Source organism: Canis aureus, chromosome 26 (genome assembly GCF_053574225.1).
Source record: "Canis aureus isolate CA01 chromosome 26, VMU_Caureus_v.1.0, whole genome shotgun sequence".
Classification (NCBI taxonomy): domain Eukaryota; kingdom Metazoa; phylum Chordata; class Mammalia; order Carnivora; family Canidae; genus Canis; species Canis aureus.
The window spans coordinates 35,615,465-35,637,451 of record NC_135636.1 but is presented as its reverse complement, the minus strand read 5'-3'; the positions used below and the strand labels follow the sequence as shown (position 1 = coordinate 35,637,451).

Sequence of the window (21,987 nt, the reverse complement as noted above, 5' to 3'; positions counted from 1 at the left end):
AAGTGGTTATAATTTGCAGTCAGAGTACGATGGCAATCTTTTCTGCACTTCAAATTGTAGACTTTAAAAAAAATTGTACAACAAATTTATTGAGCACTGGCTATGTGCCAGATACTCAGCAAGAAATTGGAGAAGGTGCAGAAGTCAAAAGCCCTTCACCCAAGAGGTTCTTGCCCTGGTGGGTGGGAGAGTTGAATCACTTCAGTTCAACTAGACAGGTGCTTAGCTGACATGGCAACAAGGCTTTCCTTGATCTGCTGAGAGGGTTCAAATCACCTATGGGCATTCTCATAGCTCCATGCATTTCTCTCCTTGGCTTTCATCACTTTTGTGATTTTATATTTGTTTCTGTATTTATCTATTTAGCACCTGTCTTTGCCCAATAGCATCTGTGTTCTGTGAAGGTCAAGGTTGTGACTGGCTCTTGTCATTGTGATTGTACATCCAGCAGAGACTGGGACATGTAGGTGCTCAATAAATATTTGTACAGCAGATGAGTCAACTGGGACATGTAGGTGCTCAATAAATATTTGTACAGCAGATGAGTCAACCAAGAAGAAAAAGCCAAAAATCTATTTAGAGGAGCAAGAGAAACATCATAGGAGAGGTGACATATGAACACCACTGAGCCTTGAAGGATGAAGAGGAAGTGGCCAGTGGAAAAGAATTGGGACACAGGGATATAGAGTATTGAGGAATGACTGGAGGGTGAAGATGAAGTAGTTGGTGTTTCCTAAGAGGAGGTGTGTGTGGAAGATGAGGCTGAATTGAAGCTTGGAGCCATAGCCTGTGAGTCTTTCATCCCCTACTCATAGGCTTGGATTTTCCCCTCTCTTAAGGAAAAAAAGGGAGGAGAATCAGTTAAGCTCTCTGGCTATAGGAATAAACATGATTTTTCCTGTATTACCGAGAGGGCTTTTTAATACTTCAATTTTGAATTCTGGTAAAATATAGATCCCAAAACTATAGCTTTGTGTTTCATTTCTTTCTACATACCTTCCTTCTATTTCCACTTTGTAGCTGTGTTTGCCAGGTGCTGGAAGACCTGTCTATACAGTTTTAAATTATTATATAGCATCATCATCACTGTGAACCAACCTACAGTGTCAGCCATGGGCTAAATACTAAGGATGCCATACTCCTCTGAGTTTTTACAACTTGATTAACTGTCCAGGTTTTAAATATCTGTGTTTTGGAGAAGCTCAGTTTTTCATTTTTCATCCAGGTTTTCAGAGCTGCCCAAACATTTCTGTAAAATACCATTTTTCATAGAAACAGTGAGACCTTTTTTTATTACTATTATTCCTTTGAAAACAAATGATTTGTGCCTAAGACAACTCTCTCCATATTATTTTCCCCCTAATGGAATGAGATTGGTTGGGAGTTCTGCCCCTACGGAAATATCAAAGCCTCTAGTACACACTCACTTCTAGTTTTAAAGTTAACTTTCTTATTGGATTTCCTTTTATTTCCTGCTCAGGCAGTGTGAGCAGAGCTCAGAGAGAGGCAACAGATCTGCTATATATCTTTTCAAATTTATGATTAAGAAGGTCACATATACATTTTTAAACATACTCCTTTTTGATAATAAATGAAGAATAAAATTTCGAAATGTCATCAGTAGTAGACCACTCATTTCTCTTTCATTGACGCCCTCCCCCTGCCCCCAGTCTGATTGCCTGGTGATGGAGAGAAAACCCAACTGATCCAGTGCTACACTCTTCATTGTTTACTGTCTTCCAGGAATAGTCTGACTACTAGAAGAGAATGCCTGTAGCCAGAGTGCCAGGGTGGCTCAGTGGTTGAGTGTCTGCCTTTGGCTCAGGTCATGATCCTGGGGTCCTGGGATCAAGTCCCACTTCAGGTTCCCTAAAGGGAGTCTACTTCTCCCTCTGCCTATGTCTCTGCCTCTCTCTTGTCTCTTGTGTCTGTGTCTCTTGTCTCTTGTAAATAAATAAATAAATAAATAAATAAATAAATCTTTTTTAAAAAGAGGAAAGAAAGAAAGAATTCCATTTTAGGTTACATTTGTCTTCAAATTGTGGCAAAATGGGGGAGATAAAATTATCTTTTTGGTGGGGATTTCCTGGATTCAGATTCACTCTTCCTGCTTCTCCACTCTGCTCTCTGCTTCCAGAGCTAGATCTGCATGGACTCCAGGCCTCTGGCTTCCAGTTGGGTTTAGCTAAGAAGAGCCACTGTTCAGAGGTTAGGATGTAGTCAGGGTGTTTATACCCCTGCTTCCCTTCCTGGGAGGAGCAGCTAGATCCTTTGAGAGAAGACTGCTGCTTCTGGGCAGGTAGTCTTTCATTTTCACAACTCCCTCCTTCTGGGTTCTGGTCACTGCTTCTTCTGCTTGTCTCACTGGACACGTGGGTGGCCATCAGCTCACCGGTCACTCTAGTGGACCTTGGGTTCCCCTTCACCCTTCTTTCGTCAGTAGTCCTTTTGCACATAAACTCCCCACTTGTCCCCACTTGAGTGTGCCATCTGTCATTTTTCTGTGCGACCCACACCTAGATTGAGTGACCCATGTGAAAAGGATCACTATCATACCATCAAACCAGAACTCATCCTAGATGAACTCCTCTAAGATATTTCTGTATATAGGATTATTCTTTCATTTCAAATCTCCTCTGACAGGGAGATCATTACCTCTTGAACTGCGTATTTCTTGACCAGGTAGCCTCCATTTTGGAAATTATTCCCTACATGGCGTTGTATTTGACATCTCTGAGAGATCTGTTGTTTCTGTGTTGAGGTAGGAGTGATCAAGGTTGAAGTTGAAGCCAAGACCTATGGAAAATGGAGCAAGAGACCTGAGGGAATTTATCCCCAAGATTTAAAGTACCTATCAGCTTCCATATCACAGGAACAAAATAACTATATTTAGAATCAGAAATGTGGGGAAATCTCAGAGGAACCATGTTGATTTTTTTTAAATATTTGAAGAACTGTGATATGCAAGAGGTGTTAGTCAAGTCTTTGTATTTCTAATGATCTCAGAACAGTCAGTTAAGATTTAAGAGAATTAGATTTGAAATCCACATGAAGAACTTTTTAACTCTTTAGCTTCTGGGGGAGGTGTTAAGATCTATACCACTTGATATCCAGGGATTTCATGGTGGGTCTCTTGGACTGTTGTTGGACCAGTACAGTTGATATAAAAATAAGAATAGCAGTTGCCATGTGTTGAATGTTCTCTGTATGCCAGGCACCGTGCTCCATGTATTTCACACTTGATCTCATTTCATCATCATGACCCTCTGGGGTTGGTCCTGTTGTCTACCACAGTACATAGAGGGTAAGTTCAGAACTTGAAGAGGTTAAAGTAATTACTGGGGTCATGAAGCCAGCACATAGCAGAGATAGCATATGTACTCATGCCTTCCTGATGCCAAAACCAATGGTTTTAATCTGCAGTGGATGATGTCAGAATGACTTGAACTAGGTGGCCACATACAAGCCTAGCCCTTGTCCTGCCTCTGTGTGCTTTTTATCAGATCTTGAAATAATTCTAATTTCCACCAGGGTTTGGGAGCCACTGTTTTAAACTAGTATTATTATAAATGCAATCTGGTTCTGAGGATCTTTTATTTCTATGAGAATAATTAGTCATCAAGTTCAGCTTCCAGTTTTCTCTTTTGAGCTACACGACTGTCTACCCCCCCCCCACCCTCACCCTTCACCAACTACCAGCCCCTACTTGAGTCTACCATTGTTTGGTGTATTATTTTGCCATCGTCGTCCCTCTGAGAAAGGTCAGACTCCATATTGAACCTCAGTCAGAGCCTTAGGAACAGAAAGATCCATCCAGCCTCTTTCTCCCTTTGGAAGGAGAGCATGGGAAGCATCATACAAGTCTCACTGATTTCCCTTTTTTTTTATAAATTTATTTTTTGTGTGTGTGTTCAGTTTGCCAACATACAGAATAACACCCAGTGCTCATCCCGTCAAGTGCCCACCTCAGTGCCCATCACCCAGTCACCCCCACCCCTCGCCCACCTCCCCTGCCACCACCCCTAGTTCGTTTCCCAGAGTTAGGAGTCTTTCATGTTCTGTCTCCCTTTCTGATATTTCCCATTTTAAGCTCAAATAAAGAACAAACCTATTGCTGAAGGTGAGCCAGGATAAGTTTCATATTTCTGAGTAAATGAAAGCCATTAATAGTTTTAGGAGGACTTAGGCTTATTTTTCCTTGACATTGGAGGACCTATCTTGACTGTTTCTGGAGAATGAATCAGGTTTGGGGTTTAAGGATGATGAGTGGGGAAGAAGAACAATCTAATCTTCCCAATGCTTTACTATAACTGAAACCATCTGACTGTGATTTTTTCCTCTTGCACATGTCCCAAAGGAAGCTGGCCAAGAAGCAGAAGGAGACGCAGAGTGGAGCCCAGAGGGAGATGGGGCCTGTGGCCTCAGCCGACAAACCCACTACCAAGCTCAGCACCAGCCGCAATGATGAAGGCTTCTCCTCTAGCTCTCAGGACGTTAATGGATTCAGTAAGTTGAGCCAACTAGGGGGAGGGGAATGTCCATGGTCCACCTTGACCCTGGTATCTCTGCTGTGGACCCCTCACAGTGGTCAGATGCTATAGGACATGGGCTCAGGATGCTTCCCTGGGATGTTCAAGGATGAAGGTTCTCCTTGGATGACTTGGAGCAGAGTTGAGTGCTTAGGGAACTGAGACTCAGAGAAGCAAATTCTCCAATGTCCCAGGGCTGATGAGTAACATATCCAGACCTGGAACCTGGGTCTCCCATGCCTGGCCAATTCCAAGCCACAGCTAGTGTTCCAAGTAGTATTCAGTCAAGAGCACCTGAGCTCCCATGCAGAGTCGATACAGGATCCAAGCCGATAGAAATGGCTAAGACATCAGGGTTCACCCTAGTCCAAAGGAGAATCTTAAGACTGGCAACATTTAAAGCTACCTTGGTGGTCAGACTCAAGAGAGCTAACTTTAGTTCTCATATTTCTTTGACCCAGTCTTCCTCCAGGATTTTTTTTTATTTTTTTATTATTTATTTATGATAGGCATAGTAAGAGAGAGAGGCAGAGACACAGGCAGAGGGAGAAGCAGGCTCCATGCACCGGGAGCCCGACGTGGGATTCGATCCCGGGTCTCCAGGATCGCGCCCTGGGCCAAAGGCAGGCGCTAAACTGTTGCGCCACCCAGGGATATCTTCCTCCAGGATTTAATAGAAAGGCTAGATCTCCCAGCCTCTGCTCCAGATGGGGCATTCAGAAACTCTAAAGGAATATGAGCAGAGACAAATGTCCTCCACACACTGTGCCAATGGCAAATGGAAGAAGCCCTAATTCATAAAAATCACATAGATACGATCAGTTTGGGGTGGTAGGGAGTTTATGAGAAAAAATGAAAAAAAGGAAACAAATATTTATTGACCATCTTTGTCCTCTCCACACCCTATAAGAAGATACTTTGTATGATTGTTCCCATTTTGTAGATAAGGCATCCAAAGTCCTGTGCATTTGGCCGACCATCTCAGAATAACCTAGCTAATTCCTGATGGATCCAGGTTCTGAGGGTAACTCAGATCCTTGATTGCTAACCTCAGGGCAGCACAGAAGCCATCCGAGAAAGTTTTCAAAGAACACACATCTAGGCCCTGCACCTTACCAACTAAATCAGAATCTCCAGAGGGAAGAGGGAGAGGGAGATGAGGGGTAAGGTGGGATGTGGATTTAGTAAAAGCCGGTTAGACGGTTCTTAGAGGCACATCGGTTAATAACACTGAACTCTGAGGGAAGCAGTAGCCATTTTCAAATATTGACATGCTGCCTTAGGAAAGAGATTAGTTTTAAACCTGTAAAAACGTTGAAAAAGTAAAATGAATACTCCTATACTTTGTACCTAGATTCACCATTTATTCACACATATTCTCTCTCCGTGTGTGTGTATATGTATATATTATATAAAAATATATATATATGTATATATATATATAATTTTCTGAACCATTTAGAAGTAGGTTGCAGACATCATGACACTCTATCTCCAGAGAATCCAGCATGTGCTTCCTAAGAACTAGGACAGCTCTTCAACATAACCACTATAAAATTATCTTACCCAAGAAATGTAACCTTATTATACTATCTAATATACCTCAGTTATGCAGTCTACAGTTAAATTTCCTCAGTGGCCCCCAAATATTTAGTATTGTTGTTTTAAAGATTTTATTTATTTATTCATGAGAGACACAGAAAGAGAGAGACACAAGCAGAAGGAGAAGCAGGCTCCCTGCGAGGAGCCTGATGCTGGACTCAGTCCCAGGACCCCAGGATCATGCCCTGAGCCAAAGGCAGACACTCAACCACTGAGTCACCCAAGTTCTCCTGTTGTCGCTTTAATCCAAGGTCCAGTCAAGGTGCTCACGTAGTATGTGGTCATCATGTCTCTCCATTACCTTTTATCTAAAACAGCCCTCCCTTCTATATTTTTTCTTTCAAAGTGCTGACATCTTTTAAAAGTCGAGGCCAGTTGTCCCATAGGATGTGACACAATTCAGATTCATCTGATTTTTTTCGTCATGATCACATTCAGGTTAACATGTTGACAAAAATGTGACAAAGGTGGTATCATACACTTCCCTTTGCATTGTATCAGTAGACAAACGCTATCCCATTGCCCGTTGTTGGCAATGCTAAGTCTGCACACTTCTTAAGATTGTGTAATGGCTTTAAAGACAAAGTCTAACAGTGCATACTGATTATTTCATGAGCAAATATTTAACTTCCGTTTTCCTCAGAGAGCAGAGCAAGTTTGCAGTCTGCCTACCCACGAAGCCAGTCCTTTTTCCTTTCTCAACCCAGATGAATCGCAGAGATTCATACCTTCCCTCAGGACTAGGAAAAGAGGATAGTGGCATAGGTGGCCAGGAGAGGCAGAAAAAGGGTTGACAGAAAAATGGGTTTGGTGTGTCGTCCTTAAAGAAAGGCTCATCCAGAGCTCCCCAAGAGTCTCTGCCTATATTAGTCTGTCACGGATTCTCCAGCTTTTGGCCTAGGGTCTGGGAAGTTTGACAAGTTTAGCTGATAGGACATCCTGGTCAAGTGATACCCATTCACCTAAAACCTTTCCTGGATAGGCCACTTTCTTGTACATACTTTTCTCCATTTGTAGAAATGCCCCAAGAAGACTGAGTGCAAAAATATTATAGTCAGGGATACATGACCTCAAAATTATAGGTATTTGAACTTAAACTTTCTGATCTCAATTGAAAATCTGAGTAACACCAATTTCTTGGATTTCAAGGGGAAACATCACCACTGTTTTCCCCATGGGCTAAAACTTAGACTTTTAAGAGGAAAGCACCTAAGACCAAGGTAGATTAGCCAGCCAGAGGGGAAGAGGAATCCTATCCAATAGAATCTAATTGGACATCTTCAAGTCCAGAGACAATATTTCCAAATGATTGATATATGTGTGTGATTTATACACACACACACACACACACACACACACATACCCATATGTACAGAGGCATACACATATATACAGACATATATGTATATACATTTTAATGATATTGCTTTTAAAAAGACAGGGAAAAACATTTCAATTGGCATTATACTCAATTATTAAGAAATTTTGCATTTGTATGAATCACTGAATATTTTAGGACTCTATCTATGCTTCTGGTGTCCTCAGGCTACAGCCACAAACACGCTCTGGGGATTCTTTTTAATGCCCTGGAATGCATCAGGTACCTTTTAAAATGCCCTGTGGAACTACTGGGATGAGATTTGAGGGGAAAAAATGTAAGTAATGCTTACACTAGAGATGTAGAAATTGCTTCTGAAATCACCCTGATGTATGTAAAATTGAATCTATTTTCGCGGCATTAGGGAAGTGACTGTCTGGCTTCTGCATCGGCTTTAGGAGGCCCTGAGATGATTTGCAAATGTTGAGGAAGCACGGAGAAAGGCAGAGCACAAGAATACATGTCACATCAGAAAAGATTACAGAAGAATGTGCCCTGAGCAATTATTTCATTATTGAACAGGTGGGCTCTTGCCTAATTTAAACTCCACATCTCCCTGCATACCTTGATTTTTTTCTGGGGCTTTCTATTCCAAATGACTGCTAAATTCTGCGGCAACCATTCAGTCAAGCCTGTGGATTTTGTATAGGAACAATGACCTCAGGGCTGGAAGGGTGATAGGGCTTTGTCAGCTACAGGCCTGGCTTTGGAGTACTGCTGCATTCTTGAGAAAAGCGTGCATGTCACATTTCAAGGACAAACAATGTGCATTGTTTTCAGTTTAAAGAAATGCCGGCTTTTATTAAGTAATCTCATTTTGATCTTATTGCTCTGTATACCTGATTGTTATTTTTTTTTTCTGAGATCTTTCGCTCAATGGGATAATTTTCCGCATCTTTCTTCTGATGCTGTCTTTTTATATACATGCTTACATCTTCTTCTTTATATCTTTTGTTCACAGTGTCATCTTCTCCGTGTTCATTTTCAGTCCAAATCAAAGTGCTTCAAAACAAATCCCTGTTGAATTTCTATGATAGTGATGCTAGCAGGCCAGGTCCAAGGACCCAGAGGGGGTCCCGCAGGACCAGCAAGAGGGTCCCTGGCTGTGCGCCCAGGATAGAAATCAAACATGAGGCAGCAGGAGATGAAAGCAGAGTTTATCGAAGGTATAAAAGAGAGTGCAGGTACAGAGTGTCCAGGAGACTCAGAAAGGAAAAGAGATAGTCTTATGTATATTTGGGTCCTGGAGCAGGGGGCGTTATTGAAGATGGTGATCTGGTATACATGTCCACTCAGGCATTCAGGAACTGGGTAGACTAAAGACAAGAGAATAATTGTTATTCCTTGGAGCCAGGGTATCCTGGCATCAAGATGTCTAATGGCTGTTCTGGAATATACATATGATACCTTCATCTGGTCCTTCTCACCTGGTCCTTAGATGCTATCTGTTCTAAGGAAATCACTAACCCCTTGTCCCTTACAAGGGAGAACATACACTGTTGGCATTCTTAGGTATGTATACAGTAGTGTCTTGCATATAATACGTGTTTCTACTGAGTTTTTCATAGTTTACAAAAGTCCTTTTGGAAAATAAGGACCTGGAGCCAAAGGTCCTTATTCATGCACCATAAGATAGCTTATACATTTATTATACCCTTATTCTACATTCAAGAAAATAGAGGTTCGGAGAGACCCTATGCCCCAAATCACATAGGCATTTGCAGAGTCATATTAAGGATCTGTTTCTCTTGATATCAGTTTGGTTCTATTCATCTAGCTCTGCAGAGAATTTGGGAACATATTCTTTAAAACTACCTACAGTAAAACAGTAATAAGAGAAATAAATAATCAAGATCAGGAACACATAAACAAAGACAAGAAGATGGAGACCAGGTTGGATTAAAATATAATTGTATTAGATTAAAAAGTAATCTAAATATGCAGGCTGGTAACTTTCAAATTCCAATTTGGTTTGAGCTTTCTAGTAGCAAAAGCTCAAATAGGAAAGTAACTTTCATTGGTACTTGGTACATACTAGACCAAATGCTTTATATAAATCCCATTCTTAAGTCTCCTAAGAACTCTATGAATTAGAAATTATTCCCACTCCAAAATAAGGGAACTGAGTTTTGGAGAGCTAAAATAAACAAGCCAACATCACACACACAAAGAGTGGGGATGGGATTAGAAGCCAAATGGGGTCATTGGACTGCAGAACTAGTGTTCCTTGTCTTGTACTATGAATGGTAGCCCACCACTCACCAGTCTTACTGGTGGCCACTGGTGGCTAGGAGAAAAGGCGAGTGCCACTCTTCTCTGGATGGCCAGCCAGCTTTTCTTCCATGTGGGCAGAAGCTGCTGCCATCACTACGTCCCACATGGAGACCTGGGGCTGGGCACTGACATGGAGCTGATCAGATTCCCTCAAGGTGCCAGGCTCTGTGATGAGCACATTCAAATACACATCTTCATCTGTCCTCACAAAACCCTATGCAGTGATAGGCTTATTATCAGACCCATTTTACAGTTGAAACTGGTGCTCTGAGATATTGAAAAATCTTCCTCAAGTCACATGATAAATAGAGAGGGAGGATCTGAACCCCAAGCTAGATGTTTGACTTTCAGAACCAGATATCTTTGTTTTTCCTCTAATCTTCACCTTTCTGCCCACCACAAGGCTAGGTGAAGGAGAGAAAAGAGATGAAGGGGACTAGCCCTGCTGGCTGGTAGGACAGTGCCTCCTCTCAATCTCTTTATCCACTTGAGAGCCCACAGGAAGGCAGCTGCCAAGTGGATGCTCTAACAGGTAGGATCTGTGGGAATTGTCCCTCTAGGAGTCTCCTAGGAGGTGGGACTGTAGACCAGATGGCCCTATCCTCAGGCATTCCTTATCTGGACCAAGCCTTAGATAGACACATAGAGAGGGGAGCAAGGGATGGCCCTGGGCACAGAAAGCTCATAGCTCCTGAGGGGAACAGGTGGTCCAACCACAAACATTTGTGCAGAGCCCAACAGGGGCTGCAGTAGCATTCTGCCTGCAAAAAGAACCACAAGACTCTTCCCCTGACTTTGTACCTCCAGTGCAACCAAAAATAATATCTGACAGCCTCAGAGCTTGCAGTGGCCTCAGAGATGTTTGCTGCTGCTGAAAAGGGTTGATTCTGAAACCTGATGTCCTCCATGACCTTCAGCCACCAACCTCCTAAAAGGATGTCCTTGCCAGTACATCAGGTAATGTCCAAGATTGATACCCTGCAGGATAGCTTGGCAGAGATGGGGCGGGCAGAAGGGAGCACCAGGCAAAATTTTAACCTGATTATTTTAGGAACATATTATATAACTAAGGCAATTCAAATAGGGAATACAGATCATGACTTTAAAAGTGTAATGACTGAGGCTGCCTTAAACTCCTTAGGAAAAATCCTTCACCCTTTCAGAAGAATGTTGAGCCAGCTGGAGAAATGGGTCTCTGGGAAAATTGGTCTGGCTGTGACCCTCCGTTTGGAAGCTATGCCCTTGATGATGTATGATGTTAGAGATTGCTAGTGATACCTTCACTCTGTTCGGCACCTGCTGGGGAAGCCATTCTGCTAGATGCTGAATTATCTCTACTTCTTAAAGTATTGCAGCCAGGTAGGAATTACTATTCTGACGTCATAAGGAAACCTAAACTCCATAAAGTGAAATACATTTCTGCTATCCCATCTTTGCAATACTCTGACTTGACCTGCCTTCCTCTTCTTAAAACCCTTCAGTGGATCCTTGTAGTTCCCAAGGGAGAAGCTATTGTCCCAAGCATGGACTCATTGGCTCTCCATGGCTGCTCACCAGTGTGTATCCCAACCACTACCCAACCCTCTGGCCCATCTGATACCCACTGAGTAGTTGTTTGAATGTATGAATGAGAGAACGAATGTTGGACCTGGAACTCCAATGAAGATCTTCTGGCTCTGAGCCCATATCTGCTTCCAGCTCCTCTGGTAGTGCATTCTCTCTCCTGTTACATTGCAATGTGTAACTTCCATCCATTCATTCTTGGTTTTGTACACAAGTATGTATTGGTCAGCAACCATATGTTGGCCCCTTTTCTGCCCTCCGATGTCACATAAGATAGTGAAGCCAGTCTTTCTCTTCCAGCAGTACTCACTCCCACTCCATGCTGTTGGACTGTGGCCATGTGTTTTCCTGCAGGTCCTTCCCTCAGACTGAGCAGCTCACAACAACCATCAGTCTTCTTTGGGATACATTTCTGTTTTCTAGTTTCCTCAAAATTTCAGTTGGCACCTCTGTCTCTATTTGGTCTGTGTCTATGGAGTACATGGTCTCCAAGATGAACATGACTCTCTGCATTAGGTTGAATTACTGGAAGTTTAGAGAGCTGCTACCACCCTTCACTCTGGATTCCAAACCTGGGTTCAGAATACATTGCTCACATTTGAGTGAACCTCCAAATGTCCATCACATATCTCCCTAATGCAGAGCTCATGGCTTCTAACTAAGGCTGACTCATTCAGCCCAAGTAAGATGATTTGGGGGGCCTAAGTAAAGGACTTTATATTTCCTCTGTTTTATATCTTCTTGTTAGATTTGACCCCGTTATCCCAGCCTACTAGGATATTTTTTATTTCTGATTGTGTCAGCTGATGAGCTCACTTAATTCTCCCAGTTTGGCGCCCCAAAATGTACTAATTACTAGATTATTATTATTCATAATGCCAGGTACCATCTATTGAACATTAATTATGTGCCTATTTCCAGATGAGTATTTTATATGCATTTTCTTGTTGGGAAGATTAAGTAAATGTTACGATTGTCCCTGATGATTTACAAGTGAGAAAACTGAGGTTAAAACAGTAAGAGCTTGCCCAAGGCTCGTGGCTCTAAGTATCAGAGCTGGAACTGAAACCAGGATCTGACATGCCTAAAAACCAAGACAACTCTACTAAGCTGCAGGTGTTACTCTTCCCATTATATAGAAAAAGAAACTGAGGTCTACAGATACTGAGTACTGAGTCATTTGCTCAAAGTAGTGGTTCTCAGAGTGTGGTCCCCAAATGAGAAGCATCAGCATCACGTGGGAACTCTATGGAAGCAACTTCTTGGACCCTACCCCAGACCTACTGAACCCAAAGCTCTGGGGATGGGGCCCAGCCATCATTGTTTTTAACAAGCCTTCCAGGTGATGCTGATGCACATTCAAGTTTGAGTCACTGACTCCAGGTTAAGCCTGGGACTGTCAGACTCCAAAGGCCTTGCTCTTTACGTGCCAAGTTGTCTCTGATAATAGTAGAGTTTCAGCACACTGAGAGAGAAAGGCTAACTCCCCCTTTCTCGAAATGAAGGCATTGCTACTTGGAAGTACTAGACCTTAAGGTTGCTAAAACCCGTTTATAGCTATGCCCCATTTATAGCTGTTCTTTCTCAACAATCTCTAGAGCTTTCTCTCCTTTTGTTTGAATAGCAAACAACCTAAGAGTCAGAATGGAAGCAGTGGAAATTTACAAGGAAAAGCAATCATGAGTCACACAGTGAAACCAAGAGCTCAACGGAACATCATGAAGAGAAATTTTTTAAAAATGCACGAAATTCTGTATGCAAGGACAATTATATTTTTCTGGTTGCTCCAAGATTAAATTGAATCTAGGAGAAGAATTGAATGTTACAAGCTTGCCACCTCCAGTTTTATTGAATATTTTACAGGGATTATTGAATATTTTGTAATCATCCACTTGGCTGATAGATTAAAGGACACACTTATTTAGTTCCTGGCAACCCAAAGTTGACTGGAATTATTTATTCCCTGGAAGTGCAAAATGGAAATTTAAGTGGCCTTGAAAAAGTAGACAAACTGCCTATCACAAACACTGAGTTAAACTAACCCAAGTTTCAGAGAAGGTTATTAGACTCAAAAAGGAACAGAATAGACCATCAAAACTAAATATTACCTTAGACATCATCTGATCCAAACTTCCCATCTTAAAGATGAAGAATTGAGTCCCAGAGAGTTTCCTCAAGGTCACTTATTGAGTCATGAGCAAAAGAACATAGGCTAGAATTGGGGGCTGTGACCGTTCTAGTCTTTGTCCCACAGTCTCCTTCTGATGAATGAAATATGGTCAATAATGCTTTGTCTTCTGTAGACATTTTCTGTAAACCCCCAATCCAATTTTTGTGCAAATAGAATCTTCTCAAATCGAATTATGCTTTTCATCTCCTGGTTATGGGAGCTGAGGTGTCCCTTTAAATATTCATTGAATACCAACGGTATGCCAAGTGGTATAGGGGTTGTAAAGATAAATAAGACATGGTCTCTGCCTTTAAGAATATTATTGTCCTCCAAGAGGAGACTTGTAAGTGGATTAGGTTCAATAACTGTGATAAGTGATAGAGAAAAGGTGTGTATAGTGCCCTAGGAACACTGAACATAGGCTCAACCTTGGACAATACTATGTGAGAGAATGGATTTTGACTGGAGGGAGATACAAGAGGAACATTGTCCCTAATGGAAGAGACAAAGGCTTGGACAAGGATCATGATGGGCTCAGAAAAGGGAGGACAGGGTGTTCTGTGTTGAGAGCATATGGCCAGAGGTAAGGCTGGAACAGTAGCTGGAAGCTGCCTAAGAAGAGTCTATTTGTAGCCTACTTAAAATCACTTTCTAGGAAGGGCAACCTATTTGGAAATTAGAGGGATCCCAGCATTAGGTGCCTCTGCACATTGTTGGAACCTGGCCTCATATTCTCTTTGATTTATATAGATTCAGGTTTCCATTGTAGATAAGTAGGGACAGCATTTTATCAGCTACAAATCTTTACTTTCTTTCAAGCTGGCATAGCCATTCCTTCTCAAAGAGCCTCAGTAAAGCTACAAAGCTAAAGTTGCATTTAGAAATTTATGCTAGTCCACTGCATCTTGAGAAGAAAATAGATTGTTCTTTGTACCTCATAGGTAGTCCTGAATTACAACAGGGCACTTAGAAAGTGCTTGTTAAAGTAATCAGGGATAAAGAAGTGAAGTTGAAAATATAAATACATAGTTGCTAGGTAGCAGAATACACCAAGCTTAGAGACCAGGTTTTTTGTTTTGTTTTCCCTCAGCTTAGTGCTACAGCCTTGGTGATTTGAAAGCCTAAATAATAATTCTAGCTAACAATTTATGTGTAATTACTGGACAAAGCACCTTACATGCATCATTTCATATTCTTAACAATTCTGTTGGGCAGGTTAGGAAAACAGGCTCAGAGAATTTAAGTAACTTGCTCAAGGTCACCCAGCTACCAAGAGGTCAAATCTGGGTTTGAATCTGGATTTATATTATTGACCTCTCAGCACCCCATCTTTCTTGAAACACTTTCTTTGCTTGACTTTTCCTGTTCTGCTTTTCCTCCTTCCTCCTCAGCTATTTCTTCTCATTCTTTATTTTCCATTCCTCCTCTTTTTTTTCCCAACTTCTAATCATTGAAGCATCCCAGAGCTCAGTCCAGAATCTTATCTTTTCTGCTCATACTCAGTCTAAGTGGGTGGTGATGACATTAAATGAGATCATGAGCACAAAGAGGCCAGATTTGGAGCAGAAGAGGGGGAGTTTACATTTAGACGGGTTAGGTTGGAGGTGCTGTTGAGTCATTGAAGGGATGTCAAGTAGGCAGCTGGATCTGTGGGCCTGGAGCTCAGCAGAGGTGTACAGCCTGGAGATATAAATATTTGCTACATTGTGTACACAAGGTTATTGAAGACCTTGCCATGAATAAGGAAACTGAGGCCCATTGAGATGAAACACTCTTGGATCGCTTAGCAAGTTAATGGAAGAGCCAGAACAATGAACCAGGACTTATTTATTAGGAGTGCCTGTAGAAAAGCAGTCACAGCTGAGGGAAAAACATGGGACTATAAAAGGGACTGTGTGAATGTGATCTAAGCACAGAACCTTCTGGTCATTCACCCGCACTCGGAGATGGAACTCAGAGTGTGTGAAGAAGTTAACAGATTAGGTGGCCTCATGGCTATCCACTTAGCCTGGATTATGATAGAATCTCAATATTCTAAGCAGATTTTGATCTGCTTTGAACCCACTGATTCAAAAGTAGAAATTTCAAAGAAACTGAAGTCTGATTCATATTTTAGTGGGCTGAGAGTAGATCTATATCTCTTAGAAAGTCGATGAAGGACTAGTCATAGGGTTGGTTCCATCACACAGTTTGAGGAGCCCACCTGAAATTTTTGCCCAGTGGTTGCCAGCAGGTATGAGGCATAAGACAAGATGCAGAGGTTTAGAAAGGGAACATCATTAAGAGGTAGCATTTGAGGGGTGCCTGAGCGACTCAGTCAGTTAAGCATCTGCCTTCAGCTCAAGTCATGATCCCGGGCTCCTGAGATCAAGCCCCACATCAGGCTCCCTGCTCAGTGGGGAGTCTGCTTCTACCTCTCTTCCCCACTCATGCTTTCTGTCAGTATCTCTGTGTCTCTCAAATAAATAAATAAAATATTTAAAGTAAAAAAAAAAGAAGCATTTAACGAAGTAGAAGAAAAGATCAGAAGGCCAAGGACAGGCAAAGTCCATCTGTTCCCATTATTACCATCCTTATCATCCTCTGGGTGGCGCCTTATGTATTTCTGGAGGAGGGTGCCATGAGGTTTGGTTACTCAGGCTAACTTACCCTAGACAACCAGTTCCATACCACTTTTTGATTACTCTGTGTCTTCCATATAGCTAGAATCCATCTGCACCTGCTCCCTCCATCTTTGTCCAAGTTACTACCATCTCTTACTTCAATAAGATCCACAACCCCTAAATAATCATCAGATTCATCCTTGTCATTCTCTAGTCCATGTTTTTCTTAACCACTAGGGAGATGCAAACTGGAACATGCTGCCTCATCCTTTCCTGGCTTAAAACAATTCTGTTGCTTCTGATTATCTTACACTGTAAACCAAAGTCCTCATCCTTACCTTACATAAAGGTCTTGCCCTGTCCACCACTCCAAGCTCTCACATATCATTGCCTCCTTCTCTGTGAGTCCCAGTCATACTACCTTCTTCTCTCAGTAGTTCACCTTTTCTACACTCCTTCTGCCACAGGGCCTTTGTCCATGCTATTGCTCTGTCTCATGCAGGCTGTACAAACGATAGCCTATAGACCACATGCAGCCTACTCTCTGTTTTGGTAAATAAAGTTTTATTGGAACCACCAATGCTTATTTGTTTACAAGCTATCTATATATAGCTGCCTTTGTGCTATATCAGTAGAGTTTAGTAATTGCTGCAGAGGCCATCTAGACCACAAAGCCTAATTATTTACTCTCTAGCACTTAACAGAAATGTCTTCCAAACTCCTCATCTGGCTATACCCATACTCTTTTTCTAACTGACTCCTTTAGATCTCAAGTCACAGATTTCCTCCATTCTTAACCATTTCACCCCAAACCAAATTGAATTCCTTTGTTAGGTGCTTCATAGAATTTTGCTCCCCTTTTCTTCTCAGCACTAACTTCATCTTTCAAATGTGTTTGTTTAAAGTCCAACCCTTCTGACAGGTGGCAGTTTCCAAGAGGGGAGGACCATCTATATTTTGCGTATTACTGTATTCCTAGCATGTAACATGATGTATGGCACAGAACTGATACCCAAAAATGTTTATTTAGTTGAATGGATAAATTAGTGGATGGATGGATGGATGGATGGATAGACAGATGGGACTCAGACAAAGCAGTCCTATATATTAAGTCAGAATAAAAGGGAATACGTAGAAAGCTTGGTACAGCTGACACTCTACACTATTGTCCTGTTTTCTGCATCCAGAATTGATTATATGCAGACAAAGGAATTAAAGAATGTGGGTGTTTTTTGTTTGTTTGTTTTCCCAACCAGTTGATATCCAGAACTTAACATGTCTCCTACCTTCTGTCACCAATCCCTAGTCTGCCAACACCAAAAGGAATTTTACAAGTTCCTTTTCATGGTTTCTGCAGAAGTGGGAGCTACTACTCAAAATATCCTCAAGTAATCAACTATTGCCTGGTTTGGAAATGTGATACAATAATTTCTCCAATCATGGGAAAAAGAAAGGAAAACAGTTGGTAGTCTTCAGACCACACACAAATGGGGACAAAACTCAGACTGCTTTCTGGCTCTGCCAGCAGAAGAAGCAAAACAAAGTAGTAAATACAGGAAGCAGATGTAGCAACAGATTGTGGCTCTCCATAGCTGGATGGCCTCACAAATAGCCATGGGAACATCAGTTGTCTGGGAAGGTTCTGGAAGACAGTGGGCACCTATTACATGTATCCAATTTCTATGGTCATGGAGAGTTTCCTCATACTTGTTCTGGGAACTGAGCTATTTCTTTAGTCACTGAAACTCACTTGGTAAAAAAGGAAGGGGTTTGGACCATGTTGCTTTACTAGGTGAGAAGAAGCCAAAGTGAGTTAATAGAATATCAGTAGGAAATGGAACTAGGCTTCTCAGACTGTATCAGGATATCAAGGAAAACATGGAAGAGTTGAATTTTAAATGATGAGTGTTAAGAGTTTGTCAAGGGAGAAATGTGTCATTGTTCTTTGGTTTGTTATAACATACCATGTCAACATTTAACAATCAACAATCATTGTATTTTGCTCATAATTCTGTGGGCCAAGAGTTTGGGCAAGGTACAGCAGGGATCTCTTGTGTGTGTGTGTGTGTGTGTGTGTGTGCGTGTGTGTGTGTGTGTGTGTGTGTGTGTGTGTGTGTGTGTGTGTGTGAAAATGAGGAGACAGCTGGAATGACTTCAATGGCTGGAAATGACAGGGACAGCTATCTGAGGTCTATATGTTTGGGGCCTCAGTTATTCCTTAAGTGGCATCTGCTAGGGATAGAATGCACAAATGGCCCTTTTCTTTGTGCATCTGAACCCTGGGTTGAAATAACTAGAACATCTGGGGCTAGCTGAAATTACTCTCTCTCTCTCTGTGCATCTAACTTAGGCTCCCTTGTAGCCCAGACTTAACGCAATCAGACTTCTTTCATGATGGTTGGCATCCCTCAGAGCAACTGTTCCAAGAAAGCCAGGAGGAATGCCAGTCTCTTAAAAACTAGGTATCACTTCTGCTGGCCAGAACTGGCTAACATCATTTCTGTGGTTTATCATTATTAAAACCAGTCACTAGCCAGCCTAAGAGTGGCAAAACAGGCTCCACCTCTCAATCATGGAGATGGCATATGCCTGCAGGAAGGGCAGGAATCAGTGGTGATCATTTTAGAGACTACTTGGCTAAAATAATTAAGAATAAATAGGGATATTTTCTAGATCTCCAGTTTCCACTTTGGTTACATTGGTAACTTTTCCATTGCTAGCACATGGTCCAGCAGTGTCTCTGAAGATTTCCAAAATCTAGAAAGATCTTTTGCTCTCTTATGTAGCTCCTTGTAAGTGTAAATGTATTCCCTAAAATACAGAGTCTGAAACACATCAGGAATGTTAACTTCTCCATAGGGCCTGAGAGAAGAAAAGGAAAGAGCAGACTTAGAACTTAGGGTCTTTGTCCAAGGTGCTGATTGTGCTTGAAGTCAAGCCAACTCCCTGACCTTTTCCTCAGGAAGTAATTAGGAGTGTTCTGACCTTTGGAGTGTTAGTTCCATGAGGTTAAGTAGTGGGAGACTAACTTGGAAAGTTAGTTTATGTCTTAAAGAGTCTCGAAAGCAAGGGTTGGAAATTTATTGTTTTCAGCAAGGAGCTAACACAGATCTTAATGAGTGGACTGGCAGGGTTGAGTCTAATTTTGGAAAGATCATCCTAGCAACAATGAGGAGAATGTTACCGAAGTGGGAGTTAATAAGACCAGTAAAAGTAAGTATTGTATCTGCAATATATCAGATTCAGGGAAGTGACTTAGCACAAAATTTTATTTTATATCCACATCCACATCCACACTCACACATACCTGATTACAGCATTAACAGCCACTACAACCCAACCAGTGTAACCAAGTCTTTGCAATGAAGCAGGTGATAGAGAATGGATACTCTATGACATTCCATTCTTGGGACTGTTGTTAAATCCAAAAGTGTTGATTAGATCTCCCTGCTTGCTCCATATTTTCTTGATCTATCAATATTTTGATGTTTTGATGGCTGGACATACTTGGACATGTTTGGTTTTTTAAATGAGTATCCTTATTCAGCTAATGTCTCATTGGGTCAATTCGGTTTTCCCAAGGTGAAAACCCCTTTGATCTTCAGGGTCTTTGATTAGGCAGGATGAAATTCCCTCAGATCTACAGATGTGACAGAGTCTCAGAAAGTAAGAGAGTCATTTCAGACTAGTAGAGTCACTTCTGATTCTGCTGCAGTGAAGACGTATGTGGTCCTCTGCTGAGTCTTCAGCCAACTGTTCTCTAGCAAATGCATGCACTTGCTGGGCTCTCTCATATCAACAACCCTTCTTATTCTTCTCTCTCCTTTCAAATTGACCATCCGCAGAGGTTTGCCTGATAGGTCAATGTCATTATTATGCTTTACTTGTAAAATAGCTACTTCCCTAGTCTGTTCTGTAATCTAAAAATGCAAATTTCACCATGCCAGTGCCCAGCTACAAGGGCTTCATGGGCTACAAGGTTCAAAATGATCTGATTCCTTTTTACATCTTTGGTCTCATCTCTGGACTCTCCCTGGATTTCTCACTATAATCCAATAATATTGATTTTCTTTCTATGCATTGAAAACACTATCTTCCAACATCATAACTTCCACAATTCTATTCCCTCTTCCCAGAATATTCTTTTTTTTTTAAAGATTTTATTCATTCATTCATGAGAGACACAGAGAGAGAGAGAAAGAGAGAGAGAGAGAGAGGCAGAGACACAGGCAGAGGGAGAAGCAGGCTCCATGCAGGGAGGCCAACGTGGGACTCAATCCTGGGTCTCCAGGAACACACCCCCGGCCGAAGGTGGTGCTAAACCACTGAGCCACTGAGACTGCCCTCTTCCCAGAATATTCTTGCTGTCATTCAGTTTGGTTATTATTTATCTTTCAGAACTGTGATGAGCTGTCAACTTTTGAGGGCTTCCCAATTGTCCATCTCAACAGTGACCTTTTTGTTCCCCCTACTACCACTGTGTTCTAGTTCTTCTCAGCATGAATCACAAATATCATGTATGCAAATGTTTATTCATCGAAGAGTTTTTTGGTTCATGTCTCCCTTATTCACTAGTCTACAAGCTCCAAAGTGCAGAGACCACTCCTGTTTTGGCTACCACTGTACCGCTAGTACTAGTATAGTACTTGGAGAGACTAGTATAGTACTTGGCATATAACATATGCTTGATCAGTATTTGTTGAATGAATCATTGTGTCAATTTTGTGATCAAGATGGATCACAGTGATTCACTTTTAACTATTCTGTATTCGACCAACTGTTCTCATGTGTTGCTGGAAAAACAAGGACCTTTAAGCATTGGGGTGACTAGGATTACTTAGGTTTTGATCCCATGGTAGGGATGGGGAAACCATTGCACTAGTCTGAAAAAGATATATGGGTACACTTTGCAACTCTTTTTCTTAGGAAGCTCTAATCTTGCTATCTTTGTCCTGATCATTAATTTAAAAGGCCTTATCACCAAATACTGGCTTCCCTGGACTCCATCATTCAGTGCAAGCCTGAAAAACAGAAGGAGAACTCTGTACTATTGTGTGGCCCTGGCTGCCTCTACCCTCGCAACTTTCTTTTTCTCTTCCAGGGGGCTTTGTGCTTCTAATTTTTTTCTTTTCCCACACTCCACCCCAGTCACTGCTTACTCCTCTTCAACTGTATTTCCTTATGGATCTTCCTAATGTCTGGGAAAATCAGGAAAGTATGTTCTTACTAAAGGCTCCCATGGCAGGGTGCCTACTGTGTTCAAGGAAACCAAGGTCCTGTTCCAGCTTAAGGGTCTGGAGAACAAGGTTTTAATGATGAAAAGTCTGCACTATTCTTTGTTGTATAGGATTTGGAAATCCAAACCAGTAAAGCCCAAGAGAGGCATGGATTTTTCTGAATCTAAATCCTTCCAGAAGGTACCATTTGTAAATGGGAATAACCAAAGATGCTTCTAAAGGACAGCGCACATTTTTATACCTATGAGAGCTGAGTCCCATTACCATGCTAGCCTCCTGAAGCTGAGAGCAAACCTTTTAAACTCCAGCTTCCTTGTCTACTATAAAACACATATCCATCTACAGGAATCTCTCCTGAAGCCACTGCTTCCATGATCTCTCCTTGGTGCTGATTCTGACCTTAGCCCAGTAAGGTCTAGCATTGAATCCTGCCTCTGCTTGCCCTATACTGGGTTGTGACTCCAATCTGGCTATACTGATTATTCCAAGTTCTCATTTAGGCTATATACCCATTCTATGCCCATAGTGACTTCCCTCCTCCCCACCCCTGAATCTAGTATATCTACCCCTTTCACACTTATTCACTTGGTCCTTGCTTGGCAAGGAGCCCAGTGTAGTGTTGCTAAGGATG

General features: G+C 41.7%; 1 protein-coding gene across 13 annotated transcripts in view; it reads left to right on the top strand.

The window, feature by feature from the left end:
• Positions 1-21,987, top strand: part of PTPRT (protein tyrosine phosphatase receptor type T) — a 1,037,422-nt gene that overhangs the window by 894,367 nt on the left and 121,068 nt on the right. For 10 of the 13 annotated variants that reach the window (XM_077873195.1, XM_077873196.1, XM_077873206.1 and 7 more), the window contains one exon: positions 4,358-4,506. In XM_077873195.1, the coding sequence (XP_077729321.1) occupies positions 4,358-4,506 (149 nt within the window). Of the gene's footprint in view, positions 1-4,350; positions 4,507-21,987 lie in introns of all 13 variants that reach the window. The other 3 variants (XM_077873193.1, XM_077873197.1, XM_077873194.1) reach the window with 1 other exon arrangement.